Here is a 24,523-nt window from a genome sequence, read left to right on the forward strand (position 1 = left end):
CTCTCTGATTGGCGGGTAAGATGGTCCATAAGGTGTGGGCTACATCCTCCATCTCATGCGCAACTTAATTGTGGTGTGATGCTACAGCTGAGGAAAGTGCTGATTGTGAGATGGATAGCTGAGGGGTCCGCCTTCCAAGCAAAGGCAGGCCAACAACCTCCACATTATTTCAGTGATGGTTCTTTGGAACTTGTGCTGCATTTCGGTGTTTACTTTTAAGTGACGTTACTCTCTGGGGCTTGGCTGAAAAGACCTCCTTAGCTTAATAGTTACTGTCTCAACCATATGTTTATAGCTAAGCCATTAGGTCTGCTGTCTCAGTCTTGAGAAGACGTGCAAGAGACAGAAGTATTATTTTATATCAGTAAACATTGCCAAAAATTGTATTTTCTTAATTCATTTTTTAATTTTCCTATTTTTTATTGGTTACTGGAATATACCTGTTAACTACATCCTGGTTATCCAAGCAAACATCCTGAAATGCCACCATAAATGTTAGACGGAATGGGATACCAAAAATTTATGCTGACGTTTTGATTCCCACACAATATCTTGATTAGACTAGATTGATTAGAGAAGCAGTTGGCTCAACTCAGCGTAGAACATACTAGAGAAGAAAAACTGTAAGGAACATAGGACACCCACCCCAGGTTGAGATGCCTCAGCTTTTTCAAACTGCAGATCTGGCTGGGCAATTCCTCAATATAATTGTTGAAGACATTCAGCACCTCCAGGTTCCTCAGATCAACAATGCAAGGGGGAAGGTCTTGAGATGGACGGAGTGGAACAGGCAGGCAGAGAGACAGAAAACTCAAAGACACACAGCAGACACACAGCAGAACCAGCATGTTTACTGTATATGGTCCTAGTTAAGATTCACCCCCCCAAAATTGGTTTGTATGTATTAAGGTGGAATTTGACGCAGAGAGCGTCACTAATAGCCAATCAGAGGCCATGTACTGTATGTTTCTTATGCCCTATGCAATCTGCCTGAATATAAACTTGCTGTAAACTTAATGAGGCAGAGAACACAGGGGCAGTGAAACTGCCCAAGGCACTGTTTACAGAAAAATGTCTCAGTGGTCAATGATACATAGACGATTTGGCTGAAAAGTACACACAGCATTACCATACCACACAGCACAGGAAATGTGGCCAGAGGTTATTCTAGCACTGACTGCCACGATCATGTGACCCAATCCTAAAGGAAAATCTTTACATTGTGTTTTTTTTGTCATGATAACTGTTCTTGGCCATATTATCTAGCCCAACTATAAATAAATATTAATGTTTATAAAGTTATGAAGCTGCCTGGATCATCCATAAAACGTGGCCATCTTGCAGCGAGCCAGATAGTGAAAGGGGGAGTTTGGTATCAGTCTGTCATACTGTGGACCCACCAAATCCACACAGGCTTTATCAGCAGCATTATTGTTCGTATTTTAAAGTAACGTTTTCTAAATTACAGCCATCCACCGAAAGTCTTTTTCAAAAAAAAAAAAAAGCGTAAGGTTGCAGAGAACACATCTGAGAAAACATTAATAAAATAATGCATTAATAGCTGGATTTTAGCAGAAGGAATTCAGAGTAGGGACCTCATTCAAGCACTCCACGTCCTTCTCTACTATTACACCTGCAGGACACCATTATGTGAGCATTATGTGACACCAAATTAATGAGCATGGCCTTTTACATTTACTGGAAACCTTTATGCAAAGCAACATGCAAGAGATGATCAGTCAGGGTCTCTGGAGCCACTGGAACTAAGGGCCTTGCGTAAGGTCAAGGTCACGCCCCAGTCATCCGATCCTCCCGTGTGCCACGCCCCCTCATTTACCTCATGTGGAATCCTCGTGTTATCAGCTGTTCCTAGTTGTGTCTAATTAGTCTTGTGTGTCTGCGTTAGAGTATGTTTCCCCAGTCTGATCATCGACATCAGTCCTTTGTTTACTCTATGTTCCTGATTTGTCTTCTTCCAAATAAACCCCGTGTTCACTCGATTTCCTGATTCCTGCGCCTGCTTCCCCGGTCGGTGCCCCCGTACATGCGTGACAGTCAAGGTCAAGGTCAAATTTATTTATGTAGCACATTGAAAGTCAACAGCAAGTTGTACCAAAGTGCTGTACAGAGTAAGAAAAAATGCAAAATAAAATAGATTTAAAATTTAGGAGATGAATCAAAGATGACACCATAATTTTTGACCTGAGTGCTAATTTTAGCAGACTGCATTGTTTTCCCTTTATCCACTACCTTGGGGTTGATTTATCAGAAATATAATATTTCTTACCATTGTTATGCAGATGGAACACACATGTACATTCCTCTAAAATGCGACAATGGCCCAACCCCTTCGCGATTTACCACCATATCGTGGTGGAGGGGTTTGCGCAACTCTGTGATCCTAGGAGCAGACAAAGTACGATTCAGAAAACTCCTATGAAGAACAAGATCAAGGACTATGTGACTCCGGGTCCCCGCCCTGGAGCCAGGCCGTGGGAAGAACGCCCTGCCTGATCTCAACCCAAGTGGTGCTCTGTTATTGGGCTTTTGTGTTAACCACGGCTTGTCCATAAAGAACATGTGTGAGCATAAGCGTGTTCATTGGTTCACCTGGCACCAGAGCACCCCAGGCCGCAGCTCGATGACCAATTTTGTCTTCGTATTATCAGATCTGCGATCACATGTCTTGGACACTCAGGTGAAGAGAGGAGCTTAGCCATCAACTGATCACCACCTGGTGGTGAGTTGGACCAGATGGAAGGGAAAAGTATTGGATAGACCTGGTAGACCCAAACACATAGTAAGACTGCAGTGGTCAATTTTAAGGACTTTTCCAGGTTACCCATAAGGCAACCTCCTAGGTAACTCTAGCTTATGTGCTTTTTACATGAGGTTGCCCTGCAAAAAAGGCTATAAATTCTTCAGGATTGACTTTGAACTTATATGAGGTAAGCCAGTGTTTGCAGAGTTAGCAGCTTGGAGAAAGTAGCATATCGCTTACCTAATGAGCTCAATAGCATAGATGCCATCTATTTTAAAACAGTCCATGGCAATCTATACCATTCATTCTGAGTTATGCATCCTTTGACACAAAATGTACGAATTGATGAAACCCTCATGGTGTTGATTTGAAATAATGACAATTTTTAACAAAATGTAATTTTGTTCTTTTCAATCTGTCAGATTACAAGTTTGACTTTTAGTCATTTTGAGCTGAATGATCGATACTCATTAGATCATCATCATTATCATCGCTGGGAACTGCAACCATCACATCATGAGGATTGTCGTCAGAACCACTGCTGTGCCGTTTGTAGATATACCTATCACTACCACTATACATCAAAAATGTGAAAAAGAAATTCATAACGATTTTCCAACGCATGCGGAGATTATTAGCATTGTTCTATAAACTGTGCAGAACCACAGTTCTTTGGTAGACTAACTTTTTTTAAAAATAAACTTTTTATGTAACTCATACTGTATTTACGTTAAAGAGAAAAATATATGCCAATACATATTTTATGCTTTTATGACATACACTGCACAAGAAAAATATATATATTTATTGAAAATAAAATCTATGTAAAAGTTGACTCCCGCTGTCCAAGCCTGTGTTGTTCAAGGGTCACCGTACGTTATGTATTTCAATACACAGTAGCATTAAAATTGTAAGATACATTTATGCATAAGGACCAGATGTGCTGTGTTTACTGTTCGTAGTGAAACACAAACTTACTATGTTCAACATTGCTAATTCTGGCCAAATCATACAAAGAGTTACCACCCATTCTGTGTAAGCATTTCAGTAAGAGATGATCCTGTATTATCAGGGATGGGTTGCAGCCTGAATTATAAAAGCTTGAAATTGTACTCAATGAAGAACTCTTTGGTAGTCAATAAGAGCCAGCTCTTACTACTGAGCTGAGCCAAATGATCTGGCTCACTAAAAATAAAACATGTGATAGGTACTTAAGATGTACAAATTTGATGTGTAAACTCTGAGGGTGTTCCATAAAGTACAGCCTACGTAAACTTGTATGTACTCAAGCAAATTCAGCGGTGTGACATTGGTGAGGTAGGCGTTGAGACTGATGTTGTTGGCTAAGAGAAAATTTGGTCATCATGGACAACCATTAAAAACTAGGCAGTCAAATGTGCTGGGAACATCTGGCAGAAGCCCCTGTCCGATTGATCTCCAAGCCTCACCACTGGCAGAACTTCTCTTGCATCCCAATGGAGGTAGCTGTGCAGAGCTATGGCCATAAGATTGGTGGTGCCTGTCACAGTAGCAACCTCCAAACCCGGTGGTGGACACCAGTGGTAAAGGGAGCCATCAGGCTGAAGAAGGAGGCCTTCCTGGCTTGGTTAGCTTGTGGAACTCCTGAAGCAGCTGACAGGTGCTGGCAGGCCAAGCAGTATCTGGCTTTGGCAGCTGCTGTGACAAATATTTGGGTGTGGAAGGAACTCGGTGAGGCCATGAAGGACTAATTTCAGTCAGCCTTGAAGAGATTCTGGCAAATTGTCAGGCAACTCAGGAGGGGGAATTAGGGTGTGGGTTCCATCTCTGAGATTTCCTGAAGGCTCTTGATGTCGTTTAGCTGTCTTGGCTGATATGTCTCTTCAACATTGTGTGGATATTGGGGACAGTAGCTTTGGATTGACTGGGGTGGCCGTCCCAATCTTTAAGAAGGGGACCAGAGGATGTGATCACACTCCTCAGCCTCACTGGGACGGTCTGTGCAGTCTTTGCAGTTTTTACTATCTAGGATCAACTGGATGCAACATGTCAACAAAAGGTATGAGACGTTTGGTAAAACACCTGATTATTTTCTTATATGTGCAGCACAATTAAATGAAAATCATTGCATTGCATACATGATAGATCTATGAGGGCCATGTGTCATCACGCCAAAAACGACTCCAGATAAACCACAAAACATGGACATTAATCACGAGTCTCATTGTGCCGTGTGCTAATGCTTTTTTTTATTCCTGTTTTCTGTAACACAAAAGTCACACGGTGGTGACAAAGGTGCAACGTGAGCATGATACGGGGGAGGGGGGGACGATCGTGCTTGGATTTGTGATCAGATAAGCAAGCATCAGCTATTTAAACGTTATGAACTGGCAGACCTAAAGGCAGCATCAAATCAAGAGTACTGCATGTCCATGTTCACAAGCAGGGCGTGACAGAAACCGAGTAAGGAGTCAAGGAGTCAAGGAGATATAAACAGTCTTTAACCAAAGGCTTAGAAGTGAAGCAGATATGAATGATAAAATCACGGAAGATAAGAACTGAGCACTATACAGGATAAGAAATTGGAAAACTTACAAATAAAAACAGTTGAATTTAGGGGGGTCGGCATATTAATGAGCACAACAGGGCATGTTAAACGAATCTTAAATAACTGGAGTTCAAAACTTGCATAGTTATCGGCTGTCAAATGGATTTGCCTTGTAAACACTAAACCTTCACCTCTGCTTGTAGCCCCAGGCAGATTAAGCCCAGTCATATTCAGACAGTAAGGCTTCTCCCAGTGGGCTAATATTGCCCAGCAATACCTGGGTCTCAGACGCAAATAAAAAAAACTCCAAGTCATAGGTCAATAACAAATCATTTAAAAGGAAATTAATTTAGAATTTTATTCTGTATTGCACAAAGCTTGGTGAGTTAATGAGGATAAATGGATAGCCTGCCTTGCACAGGTACGGTATAATAAAGGTCAGCCCTGCAGGTTGATGCAGAGCTTCTGGAACAAGTCGCTGTCCCCTTTTCTTTTTTCTTTGTTTTTTACTCCCTCCACCACCCCCCCTCTGCGGAGGACTACTTTATTTATTTGTATTCATTTATTTATTTATTATTATTATTTATTTTTATTTCTTTTGCTCTTTTCCTCAAGAGAAGGCGAGGGAGAGAGAAGGGGGGAAACAAAGGAGAAGAAGGGGGAAAGAGAGAGAGGGAGAGAGAGGAGAGAAAAGAAAAAAAAACAAAACAGATAATCTGCTTCCATGTCTGCTGAAAAGAGAAAGACAACATACAACATCTGTACTAATCACAACGACCACCAAACGGTAAATGTTGTTGAACAGCACGCACAACCCGCATTACAACACATGCCCAGAAGCAACAGCCGGTCAAGACAGTGTGTGTCCGTGAGCACGTGTCTGTGAGCACCTGTGTGTACACCTGTGTGTCGTAAGGTTTCTCCATGTAAATGTCTAGTAGTGTGTGTGGGGAGCCACAGCCCCGCCCACCCAGGACATGAAGTCGACACGGAGGAGACCCGGGCCCCAGACATCCAGAGGCCCCCCAGGGCACGGGAACCCCAGGAGGACCATCGCAGGGACAATTGCAGCCCCCACCCAGAAAAGGGCAGAGGAGCACTCCGGAGGGGGGCCATCCGGCAGCCACATCGCAGGAGCCCCTGGGGGCCGTGGCGGCGAGCACGCAGGCTCCGTCGGCGGCCGGCCACACCAGGGCAGACCGGAACCCGGGCCCAGAGATCCAAGCCCCCCCCTCCCCCCCCAGCTGGAGCCCCGACAGAGCCGGAAGGGCCAGGCCCTGGCAGGCAACCGCCGAGAGTGAGCCAGCACACACCAGAGCATCCAGCCCCGGACATCGAGAACCACCAACGCATCGGCAGCCGGGGGCCTCATCCACCGGCAGGGAGTGTTGGGGGGGGGGCAACAGAGCCTGAGATGTTATTTCAGGAGGAGTCTAAGACCCAACCTGACACATGCGTATAGACAAACAGGCGCACACATACACAAGCATACGTTCCCACCCTCATGCACACATAATCAAATATTCACCCATTCAGCCAACATGAAGACACAGAAATGAACGCCGTACGCACATTCACACTCCCCATATATACTCTATACTCCGAGATCTAGGCACCACCACCCCCAGAGGGGCAATCTGCCACCAGACCTCGGAGATGGATCCCTTTTTTCCTCTGGCATGGGGACAAGAAGACCACCCCGGACCCCACAGCAGCCGAGAAGCCCACCAGCCCAGACCCCGACCGGACGGCCAGCTCTTCCCAGTCCCCGGCTCCAGATGGCTAACAGAGAACGGGGTGTGAAAAGACCCCATGCCTCACTGTCCCCTGTCTGCATCTACAGTTACTAACCTCTCACTGGCCTGCAAGCCCTTAAGCCGAAACCAGGCAAATCCGAATCACAGGCCGTGTTAAAGCAGTTTCAGAAACAGCCTTACAGGAGTTACTAATGGATCTGCGGTGATATCTATTTCTGTGAAACATCTAATATGCTTTTCTCATAAAGTCACTTTGTGTCCCCTCAGGTCTCTCCAGCGGCACCTGAGCTACGCATAGACGTATGTGAAGATACGAATGAGACAAGTGTTCCCTGCTGCGCTGTGGGAGGGCAGGTTAGATCAGAGTACGGCTTCGCTCGACTCTACAATGAAATATTATTAAATAACGTAAGCAATGAAAGACGTATGACCTATAACGCCACAGCACAACACACTGCACAAACTATATAACAGACTCTCCTGAACCGAAATCCAAAAGTAATGTAAGGACAAGATTTCTACGGTTCGCTCCAGAAGCTGCAATACTTTAATAGGCTACAGCCTCTGACATGCATGGTGAAGAGAAAGGGTCTCAAATTAAATCTGCAGCCGGATCCACCTTCCGTAAAATCAACATGCCGTTTTCAATTTCGGCAGAGCAAATTACTACATTTCTCCAGTTGTTGCTGCAAGATGAGTGTGTAATGAAACTGCAGTGATATGAACAGCAATTAATTAAAAGGAGAAGCCAGGTTTGTCAAGGGTAATGATACATGGCAGGTCCTGAGCAGCAGCGGATTCACCCAAAGGGAAGAGAATCCCAGTCAGGCCCATTTGAAAACAACAGCCATGCTGAAGCTATCTGGGAGTTAAGCAGTGCTCTGCTTCACTGCATCGCAAACATCAACGTGTAATCAGTAAGGAACACTAACGGAAAGAAAATGACTAGACAAGAAAACAGGAAAAAGTCATATCAAAACTCCATACTTGTAACTGTTTGCAAATCAACCAAAAATGAAGGTCAATTGAGCAACTTATATAGAAGGGTCTTTGCTCACAGCACCACTGCATGTTCTGCTTTGCTCAGTGCAGAAATTGTACGTGAGTTTGTCTTTTGTTTTTTTCTTGTAAATGCATGTAAGGAAAAGCACATCAAAGATGGCGCCAGCCCATCGCACGGCTCACTCACACACCTACGGGTGATTTACTAATGCCAGTTAACCTCAGCATATATTTGGACTGCAGGGAGATACCAGAGTACTTGGAGAAAACCCCATGACGTCACGGGGAGAACATGCAACCTCCACACATGGGGAACCATGGCAGAGACTCGAACCCTGATCCCCGAGGTGTGTGGCAACAGTGCTGACCACTGCACCACCATATGCCTCCCCATGTCCCATGATTATTGGTTGGTAATTTGAATACGGGTAGCAGATTTGGATCTGGATTGGCCAGAGAAGTTACTTATCTTTTGCTGTCATGGAAAACTGCCCCATCCTGTAAGAAGCTCCTCACACACCATCTTTAAATGTAAACACACTTGCTGGGGAGGGTGTTTTGGGGATATAAAGGGGGGGGGGGGGTGATAAAGAACTGCCTTAATTTGTATTTGAGCTTCCTTTCAATACCTGGTGTATGTCTACACTGTATTACATTATATTATTTTGCTTTTCATCATCATTTTGCTAAAACAAGACACTGCAAGTGGATTCCTTACATGCATATACAGTACATATGAATGCCAGTGTGATCCAGACTGGCTACATAAATCACTGCGCATGCAGACAGCACCAGTGCTGTGAGATCTTACCCTTTCCAGTCTCATCAGTATCTTAATCAAGCACCATTACCATCAGTAGGATAATCATCACATTGGTTCTATTTTTATATTAATTTTTATTCACATCATACGATGCAGAGGAACCTGCTTTAATGCCGTTCTTTATTGCGCAAACTTATGCGAGGGAGAAAACAGAGTTTTCGGCAAGAAAAAAAAAAAATCACAGAAACTCATGGACGTCGGCAAGATCCATCTGTGTGGACCAGTCACTCTGCATGTCCAAGTTCAGAAACATGCGGCAGGATCTGAGTCACACAACAGATTGCCCCGTGACCCTTGACCTTTATGGTATTTTCCACATGGGTGATATTTTCTGAGTCAGACCCACGAGATACCAACCAGAATGTCTATCTCTGTCAAACATACCCCCCCCCCCCCACACACACACAGACAAACACTTCATGTTTCACTTAATGATCCTACAAGATTATTTAGAAAATTCAGTGCAACCTTGAAACAAATATGATATTGCCAGGATAATGAAAAATGAAACCCGGATTGCCATCTGCTCTGCAGCTGTGTCTGACACCTTAGATGTTAGTCTATTTAGTGTCCATATTTAGGTTCAGAGTTCAGATTTTAACATCAAGAAATTAAATTACTTTTCATCATGCAATAAGATGATACCCACAGAGGTGAATTGCGAGTGTCTGCTTTGTGACAGGTGTAAGCTAATTTAAGTTGTGATTAATACTCTACACCTATTCGATTAAAAGCTATGAGGTCACTGAGTATGTAAACTGGACTCTCTGCTGTACCAGCCTTGCTTAGCAGCTGCGGAGTGCAGGGTGCATGTAGAGGAAGCGTTCCATCATCTGATGGGCCACCCTGCACTGTGCCGCACACAGAAAAAAATCTTGTTACAAATGGCAAAGGTGCTATTTCGGCTTTCCTCGACCTCTCCTGACTCCAAGACCTCCTTTCTGAGGCTGTCTTGTGTACTGCGTGACCTCGACAGCGATTCCTCGCAGAGTCATAGGTGAAATCCCACGTGTCTAGCAGCATCTTCGATAAATACTTGCTTTGTTTCCCCGGAGCCTCAATAAAAGTCTATTAACAACCCAATGGAGCTTCTTTATTAATTTTACGAATTATGCATACCAAGATCTGTATTCCAGACTGTTTGACAAACTATGGCTAAGTATCCTTCGCTGATACAGATTCCATAGGGTGAACGTAAGGAAAGTTACCATAGCTACTCAAGGTGAACTTACACTAATGTTCCGCAATTAATGCCGCATCGCCGTGACATCACAAATGACTACCAAAACTTACATCTATATAAACAGCAATCAGTAAGTGTTGATTATCTCATCAGACACGACAGTCTAGCAAAGTAGAAACTATATTTCAGCACATTTCAAGGCAGTGTGAAAAATGAAAAAGCTGACCCTGTAAGGTACACAGATCAGAAAATTATAAAGTAAGACTGGACATGAACACAAACATAACATAGCACAGGAATATTGCATTGGGTAACGGTGGCGCAGCGGGTAACGCTGTGGCCTCTCGTCTCTGAGACTGTCGCACTACGAGTGCTTCTGTGTAAACCAGTTTAAAGTAGGTAGACTGGTGTCTCTGAATTGCCCACAGTGTGTGACTTCGGAGGGCAGGTGTGTGCTGTCCGGGGTGTACCCACACCTGTCTGAGATGACCCTGCATTCATGGAAAATTAATGGATGGGCGAGTGAATGTGTCTAATCAGTGAATTTCGTCACTGTCACAGTGTCCCGTAAGATTCATCATTAGTGAAAATAGCACCCACAAGCCCTCCATTGGCTGCATGAATAAAATCAACTTGCCTTTCTGTCTCAGGCCTGAAATATGGAATCACAACTAACCCAAGGCCTCTGACAGACTGCGGTCATATGAGGTTCAGTCATGAAATCTGTGAAGACATTTGTGTCCTATACTAGCTTGACAGCACATAAAAGGGAATAAATATTGGTAGCACAGGTGTAACTGAGCTATTTCGTACTTAATGCTTCAAAATATAGTTGTCCAATTGCTAAATGAATTTCCTTAAATATTAAATGTAATGAAAATTCCTAATAGAAGAAACATGAAATCCTCCTCAAGGCAAGAACATGTTAGTTGTTTTTACTGTGAGAAGTGCGCCCTCTAGTGTTCAAATGTGTGTTACACAAAAGCCTTTGGTCCAGAAACCCGGATCAGGATAAGTGCTTATTTTAGAAGGTGGATGGAGGGATGGATAGATGGATGAATGGATGAATGAAAACTGTGACTGTCACTATCAAAACTGAGGCTACCCCACCAGCAGTAAATGAACACTCATGTATGTGTAAATAGTGTAAATTAATATATGCATTCTTTTTATTTATTTATCTTTTTTTGTAAGTATTAAATGTCATAACCGTGTAATGTTGACCATGTAATATGTGTTTTGTTAGCATGTAAGCTAAATGAATGAAAATGGAAAGGAACTGATGAATCGACTGAGTGATCAAGATGATTTAATTAAAAGACTCATTTAAAAAGAATGAACTGTTAATGAATGGCTCATGTCCTTTCACTTACTAATTGGCCAGGCTTTAGAATGGTGATCTATGTGATTTTGAATCTTGTGTGACAGATGGTGCCAGACGTGGTCAGATAAAATTGCCAATTAGTGTTTACACAGAATGATAGAATTCCAGCAGATTCAAGAATAGATATTTATCAGGCCCAGATCAATAACCAAAAATAAGTATAACATAAGAGAAACAGCTCAACTTATGTAGGCCTATATGTTACAGTAGAAGTATTTATTTTGAATACAGTTCATTAGGTACAGCACAACTGGTGGACTAACATATCACACGTAAAAATGTGTGTTAATAATAATAATAATAATAATAATAATAGATATTTATCAGGGTCAGATCACTAACCAAAATGGTTTAATAAGTATAAAATAAGAGAAATAACTATTGTTGCTGTTGTTGGTATTAATAATAATAATGATTTTGGCAGTGGGCAACATGGTGGTGCAGTGGTTAGCACTGTTGCTTCACACCACTGGGACCTGGGTTCAAGTCCCTGCCTGGGTTACATGGGTGTGGAGTTTGCATGTTCTCCCCGTGTCGTCATGGGGTTTTCTCTGGGTACTCTGGTTTCCCCCCACAGTCCAAAGACATGTGGAGGCTAACTGGAGTTACTAAATTGCCCATAGGTGTGAATGGTGTGTGAGTGTGCCCTGCAATGGGCTGGCCCCCTGTCCAGGATTGTTCCCTGCCTCGTGCCCATTACTTCCAGACCCCCCGTGACCCAGTAGGACAAGCAGGTTGGAAAATGGATGGATGGATTTCAGCAGTAATGTCTCTATTTAGGCATTTTTCACTAAATATTCTGAATGAAGTTTGATGCCATGGATTGCATCTTAACAACGGACATCATGAAGTAAAGTAGTCAAGTAATTAACATTAAATTTAAAAATGGTGTTTGACTTAAGGATTTTTTAAGTCACATTTTCCTCCTGGCACTGGTAAATAGCAATTAGCAATAAATGCCATTTAAAATTTAATAAATATCCAACTGCATGGTGCATTTACTAAGTATGACACTTACCTGTCAGTTTGTTGTGGCTGAGTGCAAGTTGGGTTATATGCGACAAGTTGACTGTAAGGCAGAAGGGCAGGAAAAAATATCAGATGCCTATATTTTCATTTGGCAGTCAATTACACTTCTCATTTGCATAGATGTTACATCTCAAGATTTACTGTAGCTAGTTTGATGTATGCATACGTAGAGAAAAGCAATCTGCTATTTAAACTTCCTAATACAAATACTGAAAGTGTCGCTCCGACTAAAAATTTGGTCTTGTGCTGGCTGTACTGTCCTCCATGATTCTAAGAATTTATATACACAACCAAACATCACACACAGTACGAAGCAAGCACTAAAGCAGCTCAGAATTAACATTATAATACAGCAACAGGATTTGGGTTACTTACAAAGTCCCGGTACGTGCCATAAATCATATATGTTTCCATCACACAAATCTACATGAAGCAAATTCTTCTTCCTGCTTTCCACAACAATGTTCCTGATCGATTTAGATGTCTTCTGTAACGGTGGTAATAGAGTTTAAGAGAGAAAAAAAAATGCATTTTTTTTCGTACTTTTAGAAAACATATAGCAAACAAAAAGAAGAATGTTTCTAAATGTATACTGACTGTTAGTAGGGAGAGTGGGACTAGTTGCCACATGGGTGACATAGCTATTTATGAAAAGGAATAACACATTATAACCATGTTTATTATGCATTATGAATGCTTTATGAAGCTCTCATCTGTAATGCACTATAGATACAGTATCAGTCAAAAGTTTTTTTCCATTTATTTCATAAACTTCAGATTTTTATTATTGGAAAGTTGGTTGAATAAGTATAAATTAAAAAGTTAACTCTTTCATCCCAGAGCAGTACTTAATGTCCCTTGTACAAAGAATGCCCAACATTCTCTATGCTGTTATAACTGCTAGAGGAGGTTACTCTGATGAATCAAAGATATGACATTTTCTTGACAAAAAAGGTACGCAAATGGTGAATATACTGTAAATTTATTTGGTAGCAAAGAATACTGAGTATATTTTTAGTCAATGTTAACTGAGAAACATGCAAATGTGGAAAATCTCAGTGTACCTTCATAATGCATTATAATGGTCAGTATAAGCCATAAGCCTTCATAATGCATCATCAATGTCTCTATGTCTCGCATGTTGCCGGAACTCTCTTTCATTTAAACAGTGCCTGCACATTGTGTTAATGACAATGAATTGAATCGAGTGTGACATCTTACCCACTGAAGAGACAAGCTGACGCAAGTGCATTCTAGCCTTTTAACTTTGTTCTGAAGTAAGATATGAAAATGTAATGGATAAAAAATACTTCCTACATTTGTTATGTCAATGTGATGTATTGATTATATTATTTTGCTAAAACAAGACACTGCAAGTGGATTCCTTACATGCATATACAGTACGTATGAACGGCAGTGTGATCCAGACTTGCTGCATAAATCACCTAAATGAACTTTACACCAAAATGGTGCATGTTGTCTTTCTGTACATAATACTGTATATCCCCTAAATGAACTTTACACCGCAATGGTGCATGTTGTCTTTCTGTACATAATATATCCCCTAAATGAACTTTACACCAAAATGGTGCATGTTGTCTTTCTGTACATAATACTGTATATCCCCTAAATGAACTTTACACCGCAATGGTGCATGTTGTCTTTCTTTACATAATATATCCCCTAAATGAACTTTACACCAAAATGGTGCGTGTTGTCTTTCTGTACATAAAATATCCCCTAAATGAACTTTACACCAAAATGGTGCGTGTTGTCTTTCTGTACATTTTATATCCCCTAAATGAACTTTACACCAAAATGGTGCGTGTTGTCTTTCTGTACATAATATATCCCCTAAATGAACTTTATACCAAAATGGTGCGTGTTGTCTTTCTGTACATAATATATCCCCTAAATGAACTTTATACCAAAATGGTGCGTGTTGTCTTTCTGTACATAATATATCCCCTAAATGAACTTTACAACAAAATGGTACATGTTGTTTTTCTGTACATAATATTAAGGACTCAATATAATGCAAGGATGACAGTTCTTATTTTATCACAAGAAGGTAGCAGAAGTTATATTATTAATATGTAAATATGCATTTGAACCAGTGGGAAGATCAGGCAGTGATTCGGTTGTGGAAAGAGAGCTTGCTGACCATTATAGTGGAGAATTCATAGTTGGAGGGCTAATAATATATCAGTTAAAGAAAAACCTGCATAATAAATCAATTCTTGAAATTACATGTATAACAAAAACATAATGAACTGGTGATGAGGAATTAATGTTTTAGTTTTCTAACAATTGGTAGTTATTGTGCAGTTTAGATGAATAGTGGAATATGATGGGCATGAAGATTTAGAATCTTATTTGGAGCGAGTGAATCTTTGGATGTCCATGATTAACACTGAAGAGGAAAGAGCGCACTTCACTTTTTTTTTTTTTTTTTTAAATCTCTCCCTTCTGGCTAAGAAAGAGAAGCACATGTTGCAATCCCACACTTGACCAAAACTTTGACTGGTGTATCAAGTAGCGGCGGATTCCTCATTCAGTTACGGGACGTTCGGCCGCTGCATTATTTTTAAAAAGTGAAAATCATGCCAGACGGATACAGATGAAACCAGATCAGATCTGGCTGAGCCACTGGACACCAGGCAAACTGAACAGAAAAAGGTCCCCAGAGCTACAGATGTGAGAAAAGGCTTGTTATTGTTAATAGAGTTTGTAGCTTCTCTAAAGACATGAACATCATGTATTAATTTTTCTGCATTTAAGTAAGTTATTGTAGTTATATAATAATAATAATAATGTATAATAATGTAACTCTCCTGCCCCACCTGGAATAATATCACAAATCATATGCTTCACTTTAGTTTTGCAATACATACTCAGAAAACCACCAAATGAAAAAAACAGCCATAGATGATTATGCAAATACTGTACAAAGAAAAGCTAATACACAGAAATAATGATAAAGCGAACTTAGTATTTCAGGTTTAGTATGTCTTGTTTTCACATTTTGCAATAAACATTAGCCAGGAGCTAATGACACCTCATCAAAGTCGTGGCATCACATCAAGGGATTATGGTTATATTGTTGCAAACAATATTGGCAGCCCTTACCTTCTGCGGGTAACACATTCTCCAGGTCCAATTCCCCATAACTGTGTTTGTATTTGAATTTGCTGAATCAGGGTGAAGGACGACTAACACTGTCCACTAAGGGCGGTGAACCCTCACTCTCCCCGTTAACAGCCCCCACCCCACCGAAAATGCCTTGTCTGTTTCTCTCATCCCATTAGATCAGAGCAACACTGGAGCCTATTTATAGGCTGATTATATTTGGTAGCAGTTACCAGGTGCTTTAGGCATAGTGAAGTGGTGCTTTACTAAAAGTTACACACTCCCCAGGCAAGCTTACGTCATTTACATAAACATTAATCCTGTTGCCCTTCTGTTCTCTTTGGGCTGCTATAATGGAAACCGTGATGCACCAACTAATCAACCAACCAAATATTTTTGGATAGAATCAGTCTTACACTACAATGCTTTTGTGTGACGGAGCATGTGAAAATGCTTCGCTTCATTAGCTTAAATCCCTTGTAAGAAAATAGTGTTTGTCAATCCATCCTCCAACTGCTTATTTGGCATTGGGTTGGGCCAGGAGACTATGCAGGCAACACAAGACACGAGGCAGCGATTCCAGTCCACACACAGATTCCTATAGAGTTACACACAGTGCATCACTTAGAGATGCCAGCTAGCCTAAGTATTTCTTAGGACTGTGTGAGGAAACTACAGGACCTTCGAAAAAACTGACACAAACACAGGGAAAGTCTGAAATCTCCACAGGACACATCCATAAACCTTTCTACAAATTTACATACAATTCCATACATACCTTCTGGAACTGGAACCGGTGGACAGATGGAAGGTGGAATCAGAACATTTCTGACCATCTTCTAGAACAGGGGTGTCAAATTCATTTAACAGGCCACGTTGGACCGAATTCAAAGTGGGATCTATGTGCAGTAGACTAACAACACATTAAATCCACCTTCAATGTCTAATCATCAAATCCCTTTCAATGCTTTTGATTCAAATCAAAACATGATTACCAGTGGCTAAATATTATATTATGCAGACGGGCCACATGGAATGAGGCAGAAGGCTGTGTTCGGGGCATGAGCCTTGAGTTTGACACCTGAGTTCTTGAAAGAGGAAAGCTGCAATCGAAATTCTGTATGCCGGAATCTTCAAATAAATACTCGCCTCAAAATTCTGATTTACATTCCTTTTTTTCCAATTTTATCATGAACGTTTTTTATTCATTACTATGTATACAGGTAAATGGGTGCGGTCCTGTGTGTTTATATGCAGGTCTTGCTGCATGTGCAAAATTTGTTAGAGATTTTTAAAAGAAATGCAATTTTTGAAATGACTTTAGATTTGTGAGCTTAGTAATCTAGTAGCTTGCAAAGTGCACAAGGCTTTATATGTTCGATTCTTTATGCAAATCCACAACCTCTGTATAAATGTTACAGTAGCTAACATTTTTGTATTAGTTGTAGCAACAATTTTGAATAATCTAATATCAGTGTTAAAATGTAGGCTTAGAAACAAACTACCCAGTGTTCATTTGCATATTCACATTTCAGACATATATTCTTTATGTCGTTCAAATTTTGCCATTGGCAGTTGACGCAAGTTCAGCAATCTTGGCATTGAGTTTCTCGTTGGTCCAGTCCTTTGTGATGTCATCTAGATGAGTGTCAAAATCCACCAGTAATGTATGATCCCTGGCATCCAGTAACTGATTGGCTATCGAACGAGTCTCCTCCCACTGACGCAACATGATCCTTTGAGAGAGAAAGGGGAATTAATACGGTAAAATGAATTGTGCCAGATGAAATGCAAGACACAACTGAAAGCTCACCACCTAAATAATGCTTTTATTCTGCTGATTAAACTTATCCTGAGGTAAGTCAACACACAAGTTAGACAGTGAGATTTCTGCATGCCGCATAAACACAGAGAGGTATTTTGGTTATACAGCTGAATATGCTCTAGAAGAAAATACACAGTATTACTTAAGAACTAGTTTATTTTCTAGCCTAAGATCAGAAGCATTACAGCTAACACATCACCCTACCTCTGCCATTACTTCATCACTTTCACATCTGACGTCTACACAAGCTAGGCTACTTACGTCTGCTTGTCTTTTAGCGTCCACCTCGAATCTCTGCGTTCGTACATCACGATGGGAGGAACTCGACATTCCACTGACATCTTGGCATTGTCCATCTGGAAAAAAAGAACCACACAGAACCAGTTGAAAGGTATCCCTATCTGCCATCTAAACAATCGCAATGCTGCATAGTGGTACACAGTCCTTTCAATTCAGGGCCCTGTTTATTGTTTATTAATGCTAATAAACAATAAGTATGCTGGAAGATTCCATTCTCAGACTCAGCCATCACTTTTGGATTTCATGTGGCATAATGATATAATTAACATCATCGGAACAACTATTTAATTCACAAAGTGTCACGGTGTTCACACAAAAATGGCAAATACTCAGCATACAGATTAGTTTCAGACCCATTTAAAATTACCAGTTTTTCCTAAACCTGACCAGAAAAATGAAGTTAGAAGATGAATGGATGTTTTCTTTTCTTTGCATTCTTCTTCCTGCACTATACAGTGCCATGAAAAGGTTTTTAATTTTCTAATTTTTAAGAAACACCACAAAAACTGATACTCGTTTAAATTATTCACAACTATGCATCAGCAAATTGCCCTGTGTGAATAAGCAATTACTGGCTGCTCCAGCATTAGCAGCACTGACTGCAGATAAATCCAAACCAGGATTTCGTTTCAACCAACCAGTTGAGCATAAAGAGTCACAGTCACAGAGTACTCAACTGGTTGGTTGATACGAAATCCTGGTTGGGATTTTTACTTTCTAGACCTGAACCAGTCTCAAAAAACGTAGGACACGCAGCAGGAGACACCATAGATAGGATGCCAGTTCATCAAAGGATACACACTCACACACATTTAGAGATACCAATTACCGATCCTGCAAGTGTCTGGGAATTAAAAGAGGACTACAAGTGGAAACTGGAGTACCTGCACAAATACACAAAAAACTACATATTCCATACATCTAAAGCTGAGGGCAGGAACCGTACACGCCATAAGAGCCTTAGTTGTTACAATGTGTTATTAAGGATCACACTTCCTCCTAAAACACGATAATGCAGAGGAGACTGTGCCCCATGACTGAACCTAGGATTAAGGAGCAATGGGGATTCCAGTCTGGCTACGGAAAAGTGGACCTTGTTTTTCCATTGGTTTTTGTCTGCCGGATCTCATTGCGCAAGGCTGGCCACATGAGACTAACAGGGGTTAAAGCCTCACGCATACATGGGATAAGGCCATAGACTGCAAAAGGCACATTTAAAAAAAATCGATATCAGGATTTTATAAATTGACGTCAGATTATGCAAATGAAGATCAATTTCAATCAGAAAATATATTATTTTTTAAACCCAGCCCTAATAGTCATCTATTTTGTACACTCTTCCCTTTACTCCATTAGTAATAGTTTTCACTCCGTTACTTCTATAAAATGAAAATCGAAAAGTATCTTGGCCCCATATTTCTGTGTAACTTAAACTTGGCAATAGTGCGTGTGGTCAGCCAATCAGCAAGTTATCACCCTAAACCCCATCCCAGTTGTTTGTGCTCTAACTAAATGTAATTAGTCAGGAACTGCCTCCAGGAACTACAATCTGGCCTAGTTCCTGCAGTGGTAACAGTACAGACGTTCCTAGTTCTGAAGGAAAGTACAGGTTCCTGTAAAACGTTCTTGCAGTGGGAAAGCACCTTTTAGTGGGGAAGTTTACTAGTCAATCTATATACCAATCCTAATGTTCATGAGGTAGTGATATATTCTTTTTTAAACCCAGCCCTAACAGTCATCTATTTTGTACACTCTTCCCTTTACTCCATTAGTAATAGTTTTCACTCCGTTACTTCTATAAAATGAAAATCGAAAAGTATCTTGGCCCCATATTTCTGTGTAACTTAAACTTGGCAATAGTGCGTGTGGTCAGCCAATCAGCAAGTTCTCACCCTGAGCCCCATCCCAGTTGTTTGTGCTCTAACTAAATGTAATTAGTCAGGAACTGCCTCCAGGAACTACAATCTGGCCTAGTTCCTGCAGTGGTAACAGTACAGATGTTCCTAGTTCTGAAGGAAAGTACAGGTTCCTGTAAAACGTTCTTGCAGTGGGAAAGCACTTTTTAGTGGGGAAGTTTACTAGTCAATCTATATCCCAATCCTAATGTTCATGAGGTAATGACTAAAACAAAAGGGTCTATGTACAAGTGATTTCTCCACAGTGTTGCTGGGCTCACTGAGCCTCGGAGAGACCTTACAATGCAGCAACTGCTCCTTCAGATCAAGAAACGTCCACTGACGTATCTCATAAGGATGTCACCTGGTCAGCTACCAAAGGATCTGTTCTGGGCATCTCCAACTGGACAGAGGACACTGAAGTAGGCAGACCAAGAACATGCTGGTGGAATTAAATCTCCCCAGCTGCAGTGGGAACATCCTGGGACCTACGCATACTGCCAGCTTAAACCACACCACACCAAATACATGAAAGATGAAGAATGCCGGAATCATTATTTCTTTTGTGGGCTCCGTTTATATTTTACTATAACAATCAAAAATATAAGGTATGAATTTTAACATGGCACTCTCTATAGTTTAATTCAATTCTACAATCACATGTGACTCCTATATTCATATTTGTAGCCCTCGTGACAGATCTACAGTGAAGGACTGAAAGCATGTGCAGTTCCACATTCATGACAACACGTGGCCCTTGCTGGTTCTCTCACCATTAACAGCACAGCCTGATTGCACTGCTCCCAGATGCGATCAGCCACTTTCAGCGCACTGGGGGTAGGACTGCCGAGAGAGACGGGGAGAGAGAGACAGACAGGAGCAATAAGAGGAGAAGCTTACGGCGCTATGCGGGCATACCAGGGATCACATACTGAGAGGAAGAAACAGCTGTCTGATAACCAACAGAAGAGTAAATGAAAAAGTGAAAGCGGCGTAGAGAGATGCGCGAAGCACACTGTCATTCAAAACACAAAGAGCGTAAACTGCAGTATGTGGGGAGATTCGATGAAACCACCTGCAGTCTGATATGCTGGCGTTAGCTTGGTAGTATCCCACAATCCTCTTGTCTGTCTGCATGCACCATATGTCCACCTAGAATAAAAAACACATTCTGAGATACCATTAAACAAGGAAAACTTTTTTTTAAAGTATGAATTACCTAGAACACAGGTGTCAGATTCCAGTCCTGGAGGGCTGGATCCCTGCACATATTTGGGTTTATCCTCATTTAACACACCTCATTCTACTACTTGTGCTAATTACCACATAGCTGTTGAGCTGAATCATTTGTGGTGGAACAGGGAAAGAACTAAGCTACACAGGGCTCCAGCCCTCCAGGACTGCAGTTTGATACCCCTGACCTAGAACTATAATTATACTCTACTTAGTAAATCCGTTAAAGCCCTAAAATAGGTACTCAGTTAACTATACCCAGTGGTGGCCACAGCTAACTGAAAAGTTAGCTACGATAACCACTAATCTGCTAACTCAAAAGTTTAATCTGATAATTCCAAACTCATAAACTACTAAAAAAAACTAGCAGAAGCTAACAATGACTTAACTTTATATGAATTTAGCTTTCGTTTTCGGCTCTGAAACCTGTAAAAACATACCTAGAAAGATGAAATTTTAAACTGTTTAACACTAAAGTCCCATTCGTCACACTAGACTGATTACCAGGGGATCTTTACCATTCAGTGGAGACTCTAGAATAAATCTGCGCTGAAATTTTCTTTCTGTGATATTCCGTGCGAGTTTTTCTCAATGAAGCCCTATTTTGCAACTAGCCCATGCTAACATTTTACTCTCATTGAAGCCGCTTGGGGACAACAAACATGATGCGATTTACCCAGAACTAGGAAGGACAATCTCCGCACTTTATCGGTCTACAGCTCTGTCAATCAGAACCAGAATCAAAATACAATCAGGGGCCTTTATCACGAAGCAGGGTTTCTTGTTTAGCTGAATAACTGGTCAGATTTAAAGTAGTCTAAGGTTTAATGTAAGTGAACAAACGAGAGTACCTTAAATCTGACAAGTTATCTGGATAAGCAAGAAATCCAGCTTTGTGATACAGCCCCCTGTTCACCACTTAGTTCAGAGCACGCCAGTTTAAATGGACTTTATCTTTGTTACCTTACAGTTAGCCCAGACAACCTTAAATTCGACAAGTTATTGACCAATCAGTCTTGTGTTTACATGTAGTCAGCCAACAGCATGCCAGATAGACTGTTGTGGACAGACTCAAGAGACAGGAAGAAATATGTATGATTTAAGAGTTTACAAATGTTTTTGATTGTCCAACATTATTCACTTCACCTGTGAAAAAAATGTCCATAACAGCCTTTCAAAGTTAACACAAACACTAATCCACTTACGAAAAAGGCATCTTCACCAATAAGTGGTTAGCAGAGCCCTGCCCACCACTAACTATACCCATTATCAAATGCAATGCTTAAAATGTAGAAAAAAGTATTCATCAAATTTACATTTAACAATTTACAATTTAAACCCCACTTCATTTAAAAACCACAAGTCTACATTGTTCTAAGTGACACTGAATATTATTATTTAGATTTTTATTTGCATACTGTCTAGCATGCAACATAAATACAACCATCTGTAGCAATAAAAGTATCCATGAAAGTGTGTCTCTCATTATTCATTATCAAAACGCAGACGTGATAGGCACTGTGCCAGCCTACCTGCGTTAGGGCGAGCTGCGTGATAGGGGCCAGTGGGAGGTGCGAGTGTAAAAGTGGAACGCAATCACTAATGCACACATCGCCCCCTGGTGGGCTGGAGGAGAGGAGCAGCCCATTCACACTACAGTGTGGGAACAGGGAAGCGTGCAAGTACATCTTCACATAGGCCACACAGGACAGCTCCACCTCAGCCATCGCTAGTGGAAGAGACGGATTGATAAAAGATACATTACAATACACATACCCCGCAATGGCATCACATCCAATTATATGGAAGAGCGTCTCACAACACTATGCAGGCAACCACATACGATTCAAAACACTTTGAAAGTTAAAACACATCTAAAGATATAACAGTTTCTGCTGTTGGCGAAACAGTAAATAAAAATGTCTGCAAGTCCTGTGCAAAATAAGTACTACTTGCATTCTGGCTATTCCTAACTCATGAAGTCAGCTCTATCTAAAGAAGTTCTCCTTTAAAGTTTGTCAAATGGAATGAGTAAGATTTTTTTCCTAGGAAAATACCCAAATGATGTGATCATTTTACCATTTTATTGTGCTGTTAATGGATTAATGACTGTAAAAACTCTGCAGATACACGGATTAACTGAAGCCAGTTTGTTTTTCAATGGAAATTCCACTTTTCAATAATGATTATTACATTTTCCATGTATTATATTCCTAATTTGTTTAACTGAATTTTACAATAGTCGAATTCTATTTATCAATGGTATTTCAAAATATAATAATTCTGATTTCATTATATAAAATTAGCAACCTTCACGATACATTTTCAGCTCTCCTGACCCAAAAAACTAAGTTTTTGAACATAACACAATTAAACAATGCTATTAATAATAATAATAATGGCCATTTGCAGTGCTAATTGTTAGCAACATCATCAGTTATAATATAATCAGCAACACCTGCAACTGGTCCTGTAGCAGTATGAGACATACAAGAGTAATGTTACTACAAAAACGGGTGACTAACATGGAAAAATCGTTGTTGGATGTATAGCTTTTCACAGCGACGCGAAAGCTGACTGTCATTCATTGCTTACCTTAATGCCAGTGATACTGGTTGAACTGCAGTTTCTTCGCTTTTTTGGTATTTCGTAGCTACGTGTTGCAAATAAATGTTTACCACAGGGCCACTTTAACTGGGAAATGTATAAAAACCGGTCGTACTATCACTGATAACGTACATTACAGATAAAATGAGGACTTACACAGCACGAGAACAGCTAGCGAGCTAAAAGGGTACTTGCACAATTCCCACCATGCACCTGGTTCCTAAGGCGGAAGTCAGACTTTTCCGCCCCGCCCCTTCTGACTGTGCGCGAGACAGGGGTCGGTGCAGCTTCTATTTATTGTATGATAAGCCGTCGATGTTTGTACAGTTTGTATGTTCTCCCAGCGTTGTGTTCAAAGATTCGTTTTTGCGGATATTTCGTACAAAGTGGCCTAGGCAGCTTACAACTTCAACACTCTGTAACTGTGAGATAAAAAAAAAATCAAATGATGTTGCTTTTATTGATCCTCGTGGAGAAATTCTCTTTGCACCTCCTCCATCTTGCACTCCATGATACACAGACACATATGGGTGATTCCTGTTTTGGACCACATATTTGGCTGTCTGTTTTCTGAAAATTGGAATGATTGTATTTTATGGTTTAAACATTTTGTCAGGACTATACCATACTTAGCTATGAGGAATGCATGTTTGCCAAGCTCGGGCAATTATTATTATTATATTATAATTGTGGGATGTTTTTTGTATATATTTCTCCAGACGTTTTACACCCTGTTAGGGACATGTACATGGTAATCACAGAGTTTAAATAATGTACAAGTCAAACAATACTGAACTTTTCTGGGATACAATGTGTCCCTTTTGCTATGATAAAAGTTTCATTCTTGTAGCGTTAACAGTTTTAATTTTATGAAGAGTACAATGTCAGAATAATGGAATCTGTGCACTTTTTGTCCCCATTTTGTTGTCTTGTATGAGGAATTTTATTACTTAGAAATAAAAGTATATGTAGATCCATTATATGTACCTCATTTAACAAAACAATATACAAATATACCAAACACTTACTGCTGTGATTAGAATATTTTTTTAAATCATTGCCTAACAG

The 24,523-nt window shown here is 40.6% G+C and overlaps 2 protein-coding genes across 8 annotated transcripts in view; both read right to left on the bottom strand.

Annotated features, from left to right (window-relative positions):
- Positions 1-16,612, bottom strand: part of LOC111859609 (ras suppressor protein 1) — a 52,418-nt gene extending 35,806 nt beyond the window's left edge. For 3 of the 6 annotated variants that reach the window (XR_011989955.1, XM_072710793.1, XM_072710795.1), the window contains exons 1-4: positions 15,596-16,612; positions 12,842-12,953; positions 12,456-12,506; positions 646-810 (exon numbers count right to left, since the gene is read on the bottom strand). Coding sequence is in view for 5 of the 6 variants with exons in the window: in XM_072710793.1 (XP_072566894.1) it covers positions 646-810; positions 12,456-12,506; positions 12,842-12,861 (236 nt within the window). In the remaining variant the exon portion in view is untranslated. The remainder of the gene's footprint in view (positions 1-645; positions 811-12,455; positions 12,507-12,841; positions 12,954-15,595) is intronic. The other 3 variants (XM_072710794.1, XM_023842427.2, XM_072710796.1) reach the window with 3 other exon arrangements.
- Positions 16,613-17,118: 506 nt separating this feature from the next.
- emc9 (ER membrane protein complex subunit 9) lies at positions 17,119-23,708 on the bottom strand. 2 transcript variants are annotated; one of them, XM_023842430.2, is made up of 6 exons: positions 23,444-23,708; positions 22,381-22,577; positions 20,691-20,767; positions 20,389-20,458; positions 17,682-17,776; positions 17,119-17,331 (listed from the first exon to the last, which is right to left on the bottom strand). In XM_023842430.2, exons 2-6 carry the CDS (start codon positions 22,573-22,575, stop codon positions 17,151-17,153), a joined length of 618 nt encoding a protein of 205 aa, XP_023698198.1. In that variant the 5' UTR covers positions 22,576-22,577; positions 23,444-23,708; the 3' UTR covers positions 17,119-17,150. The 2 variants fall into 2 exon arrangements, with proteins under 2 accessions (XP_023698198.1, XP_023698199.1); XM_023842431.2 differs by having other exon boundaries at positions 23,612-23,695.
- Positions 23,709-24,523: the final 815 nt, after the last annotated feature.

The sequence above is a fragment of the Paramormyrops kingsleyae genome, chromosome 4, assembly GCF_048594095.1.
Source record: "Paramormyrops kingsleyae isolate MSU_618 chromosome 4, PKINGS_0.4, whole genome shotgun sequence".
Classification (NCBI taxonomy): domain Eukaryota; kingdom Metazoa; phylum Chordata; class Actinopteri; order Osteoglossiformes; family Mormyridae; genus Paramormyrops; species Paramormyrops kingsleyae.